This window comes from Ursus arctos, unplaced genomic scaffold, assembly GCF_023065955.2.
Source record: "Ursus arctos isolate Adak ecotype North America unplaced genomic scaffold, UrsArc2.0 scaffold_28, whole genome shotgun sequence".
NCBI lineage: Eukaryota > Metazoa > Chordata > Mammalia > Carnivora > Ursidae > Ursus > Ursus arctos.
Window position 1 is genome coordinate 6,928,212 of NW_026622963.1, and position 13,557 is coordinate 6,941,768.

The window sequence follows — 13,557 nt, forward strand, 5'->3', positions numbered from 1 at the left end:
CCTGAAATGCATTTGTAGAACTCATTCCGATGAAAATTACCGTGTGGGGAATTTGGTTACAAGGATCAAGGCTGAACACGTTTTGCTCCAGTCTCCATATATGGGGGGGGTTCTTACACTGATTTTTGCAGCTGTTGACATTGATATTATGCTCAGACATAAGGCTAGGGGGCCTTTACAGTGTGTTGTCGGAGTCAAGATAAGTGATGAAGATGTAAGGTTGAATTTGAGAACACCGTTGTGGTGGTCCTTCATTTAGATCTGGTTCGAGTTTGGAGCTTCTTTATCAAAGTGCACCGTCCTCCCCGTGCTCTTGCCCAGGGTCCCAGGTTAACAGATGCCCCGCTGAGCTGCCGGCTATATGTTCCTGCTCCCGTGTGCTCTCAGCTGTCCAAAACTGTGCTCTCTGGGCTCAAACTCCAAGGTGTATTTTTGTAATTTTTGCATTAGGGTGTTGACTTGGTTATGTGGCTAAAACCAAACCTACTTTTTCCAGCCTCTTCTAGAATGAGACTTTAGAATTTCAGACTTTGCATGTGACTTGTTTTCTATGAAGAACAGATGGTAGGTTTAATTTCACAGTAAGAAAATTAGAAACCAGTGAAATCTTACATGATTTCACATTAGTACTGAAACCAAATACATTCAGAGCTGTTCCTAGTTACAGATATACTGGTGACGATGAGGAATTCCCAGGGCTTTCTCTGACAAGGACTGCCCCCAACTCTTGGTTTACTACTCGGTGCCTCCCTCCTCCCATAATCTGTTCTGAATCTTTTTTCATTTAATCTATTTATTTTTATTTATTGAGCCAGCAGTATTGTAACCATCACTGGACTTTTTTTTTTTTTTTTTAATTGCAAGAAAACCTACCCTGGGTCCAGCTTCAGTAACACGTTGTATGTTTTCATTTTTCCACATCCCCTTCCAGGCTTTGTTTAGTATATGCCTACAGAATCTTTACATTATTGTAATCATGGTCTAGTTACAAGTTTGTATCTGGCAGTTTCCACTTACTGTTCTATTACAAGACTATTTCCATATTGCTCTGGATTGCTCATGGTTTTGATATTTCACGGAGTTTATCAAGCCCTGGTTTGTTCGACCATCCTTCTATTTTGGTCATATGTGTTCATCCCGCTTAAAAACATCACAATGAAGGAAGACGGCCCCAAATGCTCGGATTATTTCTTCTACTCTTTTTGGAGCTCACACGCTGTCCCTGTAAACCTCCTATTCTGTCAGCCCATCCTGTTTTAGGGAGACCTCAGTTCTCTGGTTACACTGACTGTGGTCATCTGTTGTCTCCATGAATCCCAGAGCCCTGGACTCCCCTCAGCCCGAGGCTTTTGCCAAGTCTGGACCACTCTGGTCATCCAAACCGCTGCTTTCTCTCCCCCAAATCCTGTGCCAAAGGCAGACCCAGTTTACTTCATATTACCTTGGTTACCACACTTGACATTATAATGTTTATAATCGTTTGGCTATCATTTAGGCTTCTTCGCTGCAAGCGACAGAATTTACTGGAACCAGCCTGGGAAGCAGGTGGGCATTGAGACATGCCAGAAAACAAAAGAAATGGTCTCAGAGCATAAGCAGTGGGGTCAGGATGAAGGACTGCAAGCCATTTGTGGTCTCTTGGCCCTTTTACTGGATATTCAAATTTCAGGGAGGGAGCATTCGATTGGCTCACATTGCTTACCTTGGCTTCCGCTGGCAGGGCGCCTGAATGCATTCCCACCACACTTCATCCAGCGTGGAGGGGTGATTTCCTAAAGGACCCAGAGAAAGGGGAGTGACTGCCAGGCTGCCCTACACACACGTCTTACTGTTGATATACATTTACACAAAAATCCCTGCCTAACATTAACTTCCGTACGATTGATCCCAAAGTTTTGTTAGTACAGTGTCCGGCTCCAAACCCAAAGTCTTCGGGGGATTTCAGTTCTCCCTCTGGTTCAGCTACCACCTCTTCTCATGCGTGGCCCAAGCTGAGTTAAATAGGAATGTAACCACCCCGATGCTCTCACTTCCCTGAATGCCTTCCCTGGTTTCCTGCTCCCTGGCTCATGCCCCAGTATTGACTAGTTAGAGAGGCACCATAATATCAAATAGTCACTTTTAGATGACGAAGGGGATATGAACAGGTCTGGAGGATTTTATCCAAAACGCACCTTTCTTCTTTGACCCCTGCCTCCTTCCGGGCAGGACGTGTCATAATGTCTGGGGAAGGGGCATGGCATGCCGTATGTACTCTGAGAAGCTTCTCTTTTAATTCTTTATCTCACCCCTGCAGCCACCCTGCCCACCCTTCAGAACCTCCAGTGGAACTGGAGCACGGGTTAGGTTCGAGGATTGGATCAGCTTACACATTATAAAACTTTCGACTGGTGATGTAAATGCTTCCAGGGAAGGGATGAATGGAGGGCTACCAAGCCCCCGCTGGGTGACTGGGAGTATGCTAGATGATTTATTTACTGCATTTCATCTACCAAACAGCGTTGTCAGATTTGCACTATTTTGTCTCCTGTATGTATTTTCAAAGCCCGTGTTTCATCCATGAGGACGCTCTGTACCTCAACGACCACATCTGCAAAATGGAAACAAAAATCCTTGAAATGAATCTCGTGAGTTTCAGATCGGAGCTTGTGTTAAAGCGGTTCAGGCAGATAAAGCATATTTCCTCTTCCTGATCACCTCTTCCTTCTATAAGCCTCCAGTGTATCTGTCCCTTCTTTCACTGGCAGATCTTCTCTCTTTCATACAAGGCTGAGGCCATCCAATACGGACTGCACCAGCCACTCCTTTCCTTACAGCACAATATGGCTGTCTGTCTGGAAGATCAAATGTCAGCAGTTGTTTATATTTCAGCCTAATGCTTAGAGAGAGATCTGTAAATAGATTTATTCTTCTCTACTTTTTGGTATTTTTTTCACCAATTAATATGTCATGGAGAGCTGTCATTTTAACACGTATGAATCTACCTCATTCTAACAGATAACTTGTATTTCATTGTTTGGAGGGATCAGATTCCATTTAACCAGGTTCCTCTACATGGATATTTAGGTGGTTTCCAGATTTTGTTGTTGTTGTTGTTTTGCTCTTTACAACAAATGATGCAATTAAAGTCATTTGATGTACAACTTTACGCACCGGTTTTAAGTATATCTATAGGTTGAACTATTAGAAGCAGAGCCGCTGGGCTAAAGGGAATGTGCATTTAAAATTGTGACAGGTATTGCAAAGTGCCCTCCAAAGAAGTTGCCCCGATTTAGACTCCCACCAGCCGTGAACGTTCTTGCCGCATCAGTATTGTCAAACTTTATATTCTTTGCCAATCTGGCGGGCATGAAATGGAATTCTGTTGTTTTGTTTTGCATTTGTTTGATTATAGGTGATGTTCAACAGTTCTCATATGTTGCATTTATTTCCCTGTTGTACTGGTCAGCCCGAGCTGCTATGACAAAATACCACTGACCAGGGGGCTTAAACACCAGGCATTTCTTTGTCACAGTTCTGGGGCTGAGAAATCCAGGATCAAGATTTGGTTGCCCCTGAAGGCTCTCTTTCAGGCTCGCAGACACTGGCTTCTCACTAATGTCCATGTTCTCTCACATGGAGAGAAAGAGAGATTCCTGATCCTTCTTCCTCATCTCATAAGAACGTGAATCCTGTCATGGGGTCTTACCCACATGACATCACCTAAATTCAAGGAACTCCTGAGGCCCCACCCTCAAATACCATCACATTGGGGGGCAGGGCTTCACCATTGGAATTTTGAGAGGGACACAAACATTTAATCCCTGAGGACTGTAAACCACCCGTTTATGCCCTTTGTCCCTATTTCCATTGGGTTGTTCATGTTTTTCTGTTTGGTTAGAAATCTTTTTAAGTAAGGAAATATAGCAGTTTGGGGTTTGAGAAGTGCCTCAGGTTTTCTGCTTCAGTTTTTTTTTTTTTTTTTTAGATTTTATTTATTTATTTGACAGAGAGAGAGCAAGAGAGAGTACAAGCAGGGGGAGGGGTAAAGGGAGAGGGAGAAGCAGGCTGCCCGCTGAGCCCGGAGCCTAATGGAGGGCTCAATCCCAGGACCCAGAGATCATGACCTGAGCTGAAGGCAGACGCCGAACAGGCTAAGCCACCCAGGCATCCCTTTCTGCTTCAGTCTTAACATGACATGTGTGTCCTGGGGAAGGAGCAATGTGCTGGCAGGTTATAAGGCTTTAAGGTTCTATTCTTTCTTTGTTTTTTTCTTTTTCTATTCTATTCTTTCTTTGGTTTTGTCCAATCATGATTTAGTCCTTGGTTTTGATGCTTGTCACTAACAGGTCGTGTTAGTTAGTCATGATTTGGGGAATATTATATCTCAGGACACTTGAAAGTTTTCCCATCGTGCCTCCCAGAAAACTCCTAGACTGTCAGAAAACAAGGAGGGAGGTGGTCACCAGGAGGGCTGGGGAGGAGCGGGCCTAGGATGGGGGTCTGATGCAGCTGGAGGCCCACATCCAGGCCCCCTTCACTTTATTTTTTCTTTTTTTTTTCCCTTTCTTTCTCTTTCTTTGCATTTCCCCTCCCTTCCTTCCTTTTTCCCCCCTTGTCTCTTTTTTTCTTTGTTTCTGGCTGCGTACTATAAAAATACAATTTTGAAGCATGTGGTTGGATTCCTACCATGGGGATTGAGGTGGAATTTCAAGTCACTCACCATAATTCAACTATAAATTAGAGAATTCTTATGAATAGAATAGGATGGAATGTGGTTTCATGTTTTCTTCCCCCAGGGACCCTGCCCAATTTGGCAATGGGAAGCTCAATTAAGGGTGGGATTAGTTCTAGGAAGTGGAGTTTCAGTGTAGCGGCATATCTCATGCAAATGTTAGCGACAGTGCCTTCCTTCTCTATATTCATGAGAAATCAGGAGGTCCTGGATACCTGGAATTCCCGGATGTGCCAGACACATACTTCTGCCCTTGTTTGTTTATCCCAGTGATCCTTCTAGAACTATCAAAGGGGATTTATTTTGACTCATTTTACCCTTCGATTTTCCACCAAAAGCAGTCAGGGAGGCAACATGCTGCAAGGGAAAAGAAAAAAGAACCGGAGAGTTGGAGTGAGCAGGCTTCAGCGTCAGTGCTGCCTGTGCCCCTTACCAGCCTGCGTCTGGGCAAGTCACGCAGCCTCTGGAGGTCCCAGTTCTTTCCCGGAGAAGGGACAAAATGACCCCAACCTCTCAGGGTGGCTGAGGTGCCCTGTAAATTGTGCCGCGGAGCTAATGTTGCCTACGCCAGACAGCCAGTCCCTACCTGAGGCGTTCGCACAGTGCCAGACCCAGAGAAGGTGCTCAGCAAATGCTGGCCCACTTTTCTTCCTTGTCCCGAAAGTACTAAGCACTGCATTAGTGTCCTTGGGCTGTTGTAACAAATTACCACGAACTCGATGGCTTAAAACAACAGAAATTTCTTCCTCACAGTTCAGTAGGCCAGAAGTTCAGTATCAAAGTGTTCCTAGGGCCATACTCCTTCCAGTTACTGGAGGGACATCCTTCTGCCTTCTCCTAGCTCGTGGTGGCTGTTAATCTCTCCAGTCGGCCTTGGAGGTCACACAGCCTTCTTCTCCTCTGTTTTCTCTTCTGTGTCTTATAAGGACACTGGTCATTGGATTTAGGGCCTGTCTGGAAAATCCAGGATGTTCTCATCTCAAGATCCTTAACTTAATTACACAGAGAATGACCCTTTTTTCCAAATGAGGTCATATTCACAAGTTCTGTGGATTACGGTATGGGACATATCTCTTAGGGAGGGCCACCATTCAACTCACCATACATGCTTCAGCGATTACTTTCCATATCAAGACTGTGGCCCTGATGAAGCACATTTTTTTACAACCACCTCAGTGAATCCATGATCAGTTTGATATTTAAAAATCAGGACATGTAAGAGAGGAGAAGAAAGAACAAAGCTTGGTTTTGTTTTGTTTTGTTTTGTTTGTATTTATAAGCAGGCAAAAAGCCTTCTTTCCTGGGTCCCTGACTTAGTAGCGATGCGTTGAACGTGTTCGCTATTCACACAGCCATCCACCCTGCTGCTGCTCACATCCTGGTGGTAAGGAATCGTAGCCCTCCTGTCACAGAACCTTCTGTCTTGCCCTCGCTCTGACCCCATCTCCTGCTGGCTCCAGCTCATGGTACCTCTAGCCTTTTGCCTTGGCTCTCTGAACATGGCTCCCAAAGGCCGGCTGTCTGATGTCCAGCTCTGGGCTTAACCCTCTGGTTAGGTGCTTATTTCCTCCCTGGGTTCCCTCAGCTCTGTCTCATCCTGCCTTGGTTGCTAGAACCTTCAGGAACTCAACTTCAGCTACAGAGGTCATCCACAGACGACTCTGCATTGGAACGTAGTCAAAGGAAAATGGCCTCAATTAAACAATGGCTTCAGGGTGACTGACTGCCTGGGGGCAAGGACTCTAACCAAGGCCTGAGCCCTCACTTTTAGTTAAGACTACAGTGCCAGCTACAGCAGGGACCAATGCTTCCTGAGCACATCAGGTGGGTTTCCTCATCAAGTCCTTACATCCCTCCTCTGAGGTAATCTTAGCTCCGCCTCTCATTTCCATGTGGTGTGAAGGGGCTCTGCCTTCTTGGATTTGTTCCACACAAAGGGGAGGATGGTCCTGGACCTTCTCACAGCTCAGTGGTACTGTGGGGACAGAGGACTTTGAGCTTTGAACTTTGGGCCAAAAAATGCTGTCAGAAACCAAGATCTAAAAAAAAAAAAGAAGACCAAGTTAATCATGGCCTTTTGTACTTCAGATGGAAGCATGAGGTTCACTGAAAAACTCATGTTCTAAGGAAAGTTACAGTGTTGGTCAGTGCCCCACAGGTAAGGAGGACATTCTAGTTGAAGGATCCAGAAACACAAGGGCAGACTGCTAGGGGAGAGCAGGGAGTGCTGGAGCTGTGGGACTGGGAGTTGGGTGCATTTGACTTCAAACCTGGCTGCAGCAGCATGACTGGGGCAGGTCACACGTCTCTGAGCCTCAGTTGGCAAACCTCCCCTCTGAGAGGTGAGAATGGTAGCCATCAAGGCCACGGTGAAGCCTGGAGATTACATGTGTTACCTGGTACTAATGCACACCGGCCTATTACAGCTATTATGACTCCTCCTCTGAGGCCTTCTTAATCCCTTTCCCCTCCCCACCCACCCAGCCCAGGCAGCCAGTCCCCCCAGGAGGCTCCCCAATCTTGTGCTAGCTGCATAGTGCTCTTCCGCTGGGGCCAGGCCATTTGTGTGGATCTGGGGTGCTTTTCTCCTGGTCCTCAGGGCCTACCTCTGCGCAGGGTCTATAGCTGGTGCTCAGGGCATGTCTGCATAATGAAGGAACACTGTGTCCCCACACTGAGCGCCATGTCTGGCATAGTCATTCTCTGTGAAATGACCGGTTAAAGGAATAGGAATGCACAATCACCCTCGAGGTAGAACTTTAAAACTTTCTGACATTTCTCACTTCTTCTGATTTACCAGGGAAGCAGGAAAATCATCATTATGGTTACTTAACAAATATTTAGTGCCAGGCTCCCTGTTCTGCACACGCATGACCTGACTTAAAGTCCTTATGCCCCGTGAGGTAGGTACCATCCTTCTTTAGAACACAGTAGGGCTCAGAGAGATTCAGAAACTTCCTACTCACACTGCTAGAAGTGGTGGCAGGGAGGTGACGTGAGGACAGGGCCTCTAAACTGCGGCGTGCCATGCGGCCTCCCCAGCAGCTTAAGGGAAGTCCAGTCCCTCTGGCCTGCATCCTGAGGACCTAAGTTGGAGGTTAAGGGGGACTTCTGAGGGGTAAGCCTCAGTAAGAGCTGAGGGCGCCACACTGAGCTCTCCAAGGCCGTGGCGTGGAAGCAAGGACCCTGTGAGCCTTAGGCACTTTGATCTTTGTGTGGCCCTTCCCCTGTTAAAAAAGTTCAAGTTCTATTTTATGAGTGCTTTGGTATAAAGACGAATATAACCCAGGCTGGATTATATTCATTTCGTTCTTCTGATTTGAATAACAGCCCCGTGCCTTCTAGTGCCTAACGGGTGGGCTTTTGGGTTATCCAGAGCCTGGGCGGGTGACGCAGGAGCGGGTGTTCGGCGCCCTAACCGGCCTCTGTCTCCGCAGGTCCCGCAGCGGATGGCGGCGGCCCAGGGCGTTCCCGAGGACGGCGGCGGCGGCGGCGCCCCGGGCGTGTGGGGCGCCTGGGGGCCCTGGTCCGCCTGTTCGCGCAGCTGCAGCGGCGGCGTCATGGAGCAGACGCGGCCCTGCCTGCCAGGCTCGTACCGCGCGCGCGGGGCCCTGCGGCCCGGAGCGCCCCCGCGCGCCTTCGCAGGCCACGTGGTGTCGGCCGTGCGCACGTCGGTGCCACTGCATCGGAGCCGCGACCGCGAGGAGCCGCGCGCCCCGGCCGGCCCCGACGCCGGCCGCCAGGGCCCGGGGCAGCGGGGCAGCCGGCACCCGCAGGCGCGGGTCCGCGAGCCCACGGCGGAAAGAAGGTACAAGCCCCCGCCCCCGCCCCATGTCCCGGCGCCCGCCCCGACCGGCCGCGCGCTGCTTGGCGACCCGGCCAGCGCGGTGAGCGCATGGCTTCTGCCGGCTGGGGAGGAATTCTTGGCTCCGCGTATTTCCTTTCATCTTTTGATTTATTTTGCAGCCCTTTAAAGCGTTCAGGCCACTCCCACGCCACTCTGTGGTTCTGAATAGTCTTCAAAGTGAAGCTAATTCCGAGAAGGCCCTTCGGCATCAACCTTAGGGAGGCCCTGTGGAGGGAGGGGTGAAAGAAGGCGGGCAGTGGGGAGCCCTCCGGGCCAGTGCGTGCTGGGTGCAGGGGGAAAGGGAGGTCCCTGGCCAATGGGGGCGGGGGGGGGGGGATGTGAGCAGAGGACGCAAGACAAACTGCCTTCCAGTGCCGGGGTTGATACGAGTTTCGAATCTTTGGACAAACAATGTCTGGAGTCACACGTGCTCCCAAACCGTTGGTTTCAGGATGCAGTTTTCTAGGTTTCTCCAGAGAATTTTGAGTGAACTCGCTGCTTTGAGGATATGTCTAATGAAGGACCTAGACATTTTTTTGCGGTCTGCGTAGTCTGGTTGCATGGCAGCATTAAAACAGTTGTGTAGCTCTAGAATGCCTCCCGTGGCTAGGCCCTCAGGAATATGCCAACTGGGCTGTGCCCAGGGGAAAGGTAGCAATGTCAATGAATTAATCAACAGATATTTACAGATGACTCAGCATTCATTCAGAAGTATTTATTGAGTGCTCCTAGGTCCACGATAGATTCTGAGAGCTTATTAATACAAAGGCAGGAACAACAATAAAGGAACAGGGGAAGAACGGGAAGTATAAGATATGACCCCTGTGCTTCGGAATTGTGTACTTTAGTCATCAAGCCGAGTTAGTGTTCATCCCAGGCAGGGCAGGTGGAATGAGCTGTCAGGTGGGCTGCCTCACCCCTCCTGTCACTGTGGTTCAGACATCAGCCTCGGTGACCACCCTTTCCCACTGTGACTAGATGCTTCAGGAGGGTCCTTCTCAGCCCAGTGCAGTAAGCTGTCAGTGCCAGCCACCTGGAGGTGTAGAGGAGATGGAACCCAGCATGCTCCCAGCCACATGCTCTTGACATGGTCAGTAGGAGTTCAGAGAGGACCGTTTCACAGGGAAGGTGCTTCAGCCGAGTTCTGAAAGATATACCGAATTTGGGTCAATAGAAGGGAAGAGCTGTGGGTTCTGAGGCCTGGCATGGCCTGTCAGGGGAAGGGGAAAGAGAGATCCACTGGAAGGATGCTTCCTTCCTTTTATCCGATCACAACCCCATGAAAGGATAGCTCCCCATTCCCTTACCTGAAGTCCTATGGCCAATGCATTTTAGAATCCAGAACTTCTCAGATTTTTTAAAGGTAATTCAGGGCATATTTCACGTATTAATGGCATTCCTTCTGTGGTATGGGGCAGCGTCCCATAATCGACTGCGTTATTACTTCTGCAGTGAAACATCTGAAAGTTCGTATTAAGTAGGAAAAAAAAAGATCCTGCTAGTCTTTTGTCCCTTAAGGTCAGGTGTGCCGCCCAGTGAATTTTGGTACCAAACCAACAAAAACATAAGGAGAAAAGGAAAGACGAAAGCTTGGTTTTCAAAATCTCTTGGTTTGAGGTTTGCAGGTTTATTAACAGCTAAGGTCTATTGAATGCCTCTTCTATAGCAGGCACTGTTCTTGTCCCTTGACATTGACAATTCTATGAAATAGCTCTAATATCCTCAGTTTAGAGGTGAGGAAAAGGAGGCCCAGAGAAGTGGAGAAACTTGCCCAAAGCAACACAGCCAGTGTGTCAAGAGGTGGGATTCAAACCCAGGCAGTCATAGCTCTAGGGACCCAATCAAGTAGCTGTTACACACGAGGAATCTGAGGGCCTACGAGATGAAAGGACTCCCAGAGCCCTAGAGCGGTGGAAAAGCTAAGAGTTGAAGGTGCCCTGGCTCCTGGGTCCCTGGAGTGCTCAGGGCCTTCTCTCAGAGCCCCTGTGGTCGAGAATCCAGAGGGGCTACTCAGGGAACAGGCTCTCGTTGGCTGCAGGCCTGTACTAGGGGCATTCTGGCCCCTGTGTTTTGGCAGCGGGAGTTTTTTTTCTCCTAACATATTGACAGGGAGCCAGTTACTGTTTACTATGAAGTTCCTACAAGTTTTTATCATGCTCTTGTAATTTGACAGTTTCAGATGGAACAATCCAAATATTAGGCTGGGAGGTCTGCGCTGCCGACAACTGTCACGCTCTTCCCAGCTGATGAGAATCACATTTGCTTATATTTATCAGTCATTAGGAACTTGCATAGTATATGTGACCCCAGAAGAAATGTCAGTGTGTTCGCTGGATGGCTGTCTGCCCCACTTTCTGTTTCAGGTTTGAGGTTTGAGGCAAAGGCTGTTAAGGCTTAGATGTTTAAGAAACTGTTAGGTTGTTATGCTAGGCAACCGAGAACTTAATTGGAGCCAGATAACAAATAAAACAGAACTATTCAACCTTCCAACAAATATTTATTAAGTATTTACTATGTTGTAAGGTCCCGGGACAGACACAAAGGTGAATGAAAGCCAGGTTGGGGGCCGAAAGCTCTTACTGACAGGCTAGACCAGCTGTTTGCAAACTCACTTTTTTTTTTTCTTTTAGCATAAGAGTCCTTTTGTAAAATCAGTGTCATAATGGGGCTCAATTTGTCACAGAGGGCATGCAAATGGACCAGTAATTTTCAACCTTGGCCGACTGACCGTTAGAATCTTCCGTCCACCTTTGAGAAGTCTCAAAACCCTGGTCACATCCCAGACTGACATCTGAATCTCTAGGAGTTGCAGTCCAGCCAAGGTTGGGAACCACGGGTTTGGAAGTACCTCTTTGGAACCTTAGGGTTCTATGGGGAAAAAAATTTGGAAGTTGAATATTGTCTAGCTGAATTTTCCAGGCTCGGGGAGCACATGTCAGAATCACTTGCAGTGGGCTAGGGAGGCTTGTTTAAAGTGGAGCTGCCCAGGCCCCACCATCTCCGCTGCCTACTGGGGATTCTGTTTTGTAGGTTTGGGGTATGCCCTAGGTAGCTTCATATTAGGTGATTCTGACAGACTCCAGAGTTGGAGAACCACTGATCTAGAAGGTTAGAAAAGACACGCATGTAAATGCCTTCCCTATAAGACAGTGTGATGAAATAGTAATAGTAATGATGCTGGCTACCATTTTGGATCATGGCTTATGTGGAGGCACTACATCGAATGCATTGTAACATTTACAGTTCACACAACCCGATGAGGCAGGTGTATATTCACATTTTTACAGATGAGGAAACTGAGGCTGGGAGGGATGGAGTGACTTGCTCAAAATCACCTGCTTCAGGAGCGACAGAACCAGAATTCTAAGTAGGTCTGTTGGGGTCTGGCCCTCAGGTTCTTTTCGCTGAAATGGGTATTTTGAAAGTGAAGCTGCTCACTTTCAGCAGGTGTGGTCAAAGAAGCTGCTGGCAGGCTGGACAGTTTGAGCCACGTCTTGAAAAGTGGGTGGGATTTGGAAGTCACGGCTTAGAATGAATTGCATCTCTTCCTCGCAGGGTTCAGCTCTTGTAGCCGGGAAATCTTTGCAGCAAGGGGGTTCAAAAAATTTGGAAACAACAGTCCCTGTCCTTGGTGGCCTGACACTGTGGTGGTGGATGAGTGGCAAACCCACAAAATGCTGCACGAGCTGGAAAGCTGTAGAGATAGGGCCAGGGTTCGGAACACGGGACACCCTTGCGGGATGGAACAGTCAGGGCAGACCACACAGAGCAGGTAGGATTTGAACCCAACCTTGAAAAATAAGTAAAATGCACTTAGGTAGGATATATTTAGGAACTTCTTGAGTCTACTTGCTTCTATGTCAGACCTTTGTCTCATTAAAGCATACACATACATACTGCAAATCACACTCTAAAAAGCCTTAGAAATCATGGGGGCGCCTGGGTGGCTCAGTCGGTTAAGTGCCTGACTCTTGGTTTTGGCTCAGGTCATGATCTCAGGGTCATGAGATCATCTGCTTGACATTCTTTCCCCCTCTTTCTCCCTTCCCCTCTGCTCCTCCCCCCACTCATGTTCTCTCTCTCTTTCTCTCAAACAAAATTTTTAAAAAGATTTTATTTATTTGAGAGAGAGAGTGGACAAGTGAAAGAGAGCAGGAGTTGGGGTAGGGGCAAAGGGAGAGGGAGAAGCAGACCCTCTGCTGAGCAGGGAGCTTGATGTGGGGCTCAGTCCCAGGACCCCAGGTTCATGACCTGAGCCCAAGGCAGACGCTTAACCGACTGAGCCACCCAGGTGCCCCAATACATAAAATCTTAAAAAGAAAAAAAAAGAAATCATGTCAGTATTTATTAGAGGTTCCCCAAGGATCTGATCCTAGTAAAGCTAATAATTTTTCTGAACCTCAGGGGCTTCATCTTTCAAATGAGAGTAATAACAATGCCCAGCACATGGGATTGTTGAGTGATTAAATGAAATGATGTGATCATATTTCCTGGCCTGTAGTAGGTGCTCAGGAAATTGTAGCTGTAACTCCCTTTAGGGCTTAAAGGCTGGGTGTTCATGCGTTGGAGTTCCAGTTAGTATTCTGGTTCCTCAGGAAGGATCAGGTGGAGAGCTGGGGCCACAGAGGAAGCCAGGGAGCCAGAAACTGAGGTCTAGTCCAGGACGGCAGGACTCTGGGCAGCACAGCCCGGGTACAGCCAGGATCCCAGGGCCAGGGCACCCTGCCCTTTGCCCTCTCTTGGTGTGACCTGCTTAGAAAAGCTTTCCACAAAGTGTGGCCTCCCCTGGGATTTAGTCAGAGCACTGGCACCTGGGGAGGCCCTGAACTGGGCAAGTTTAGCCTGCGGGTCTTGGCCAACAGATTCCCCAAGTCTTCCCTCTCTCCATATGGAAGGCCACGTCCTGGTGATGGCTGAAGGGGGAGGGGTGGGGCGAGGAGGGCACTCGGTGAGCCCGGCCACCTGTGCCACAGTGCAGCCACTTACCTGTGCAAGT

The 13,557-nt window shown here is 48.3% G+C and overlaps 1 protein-coding gene across 2 annotated transcripts in view; it reads left to right on the forward strand.

The window, feature by feature from the left end:
• The window catches only part of THSD4 (thrombospondin type 1 domain containing 4), a 551,960-nt gene that overhangs the window by 72,815 nt on the left and 465,588 nt on the right, over positions 1–13,557 (forward strand). Inside the window, exon 4 of one of the 2 annotated variants that reach the window (XM_026478433.4) lies at positions 8,152–8,522. The exons of the other annotated variant lie outside the window; for it this stretch is intronic. Coding sequence (XP_026334218.1) covers positions 8,152–8,522 — 371 coding nt within the window. The remainder of the gene's footprint in view (positions 1–8,151; positions 8,523–13,557) is intronic. 2 annotated transcript variants of the gene reach the window in all.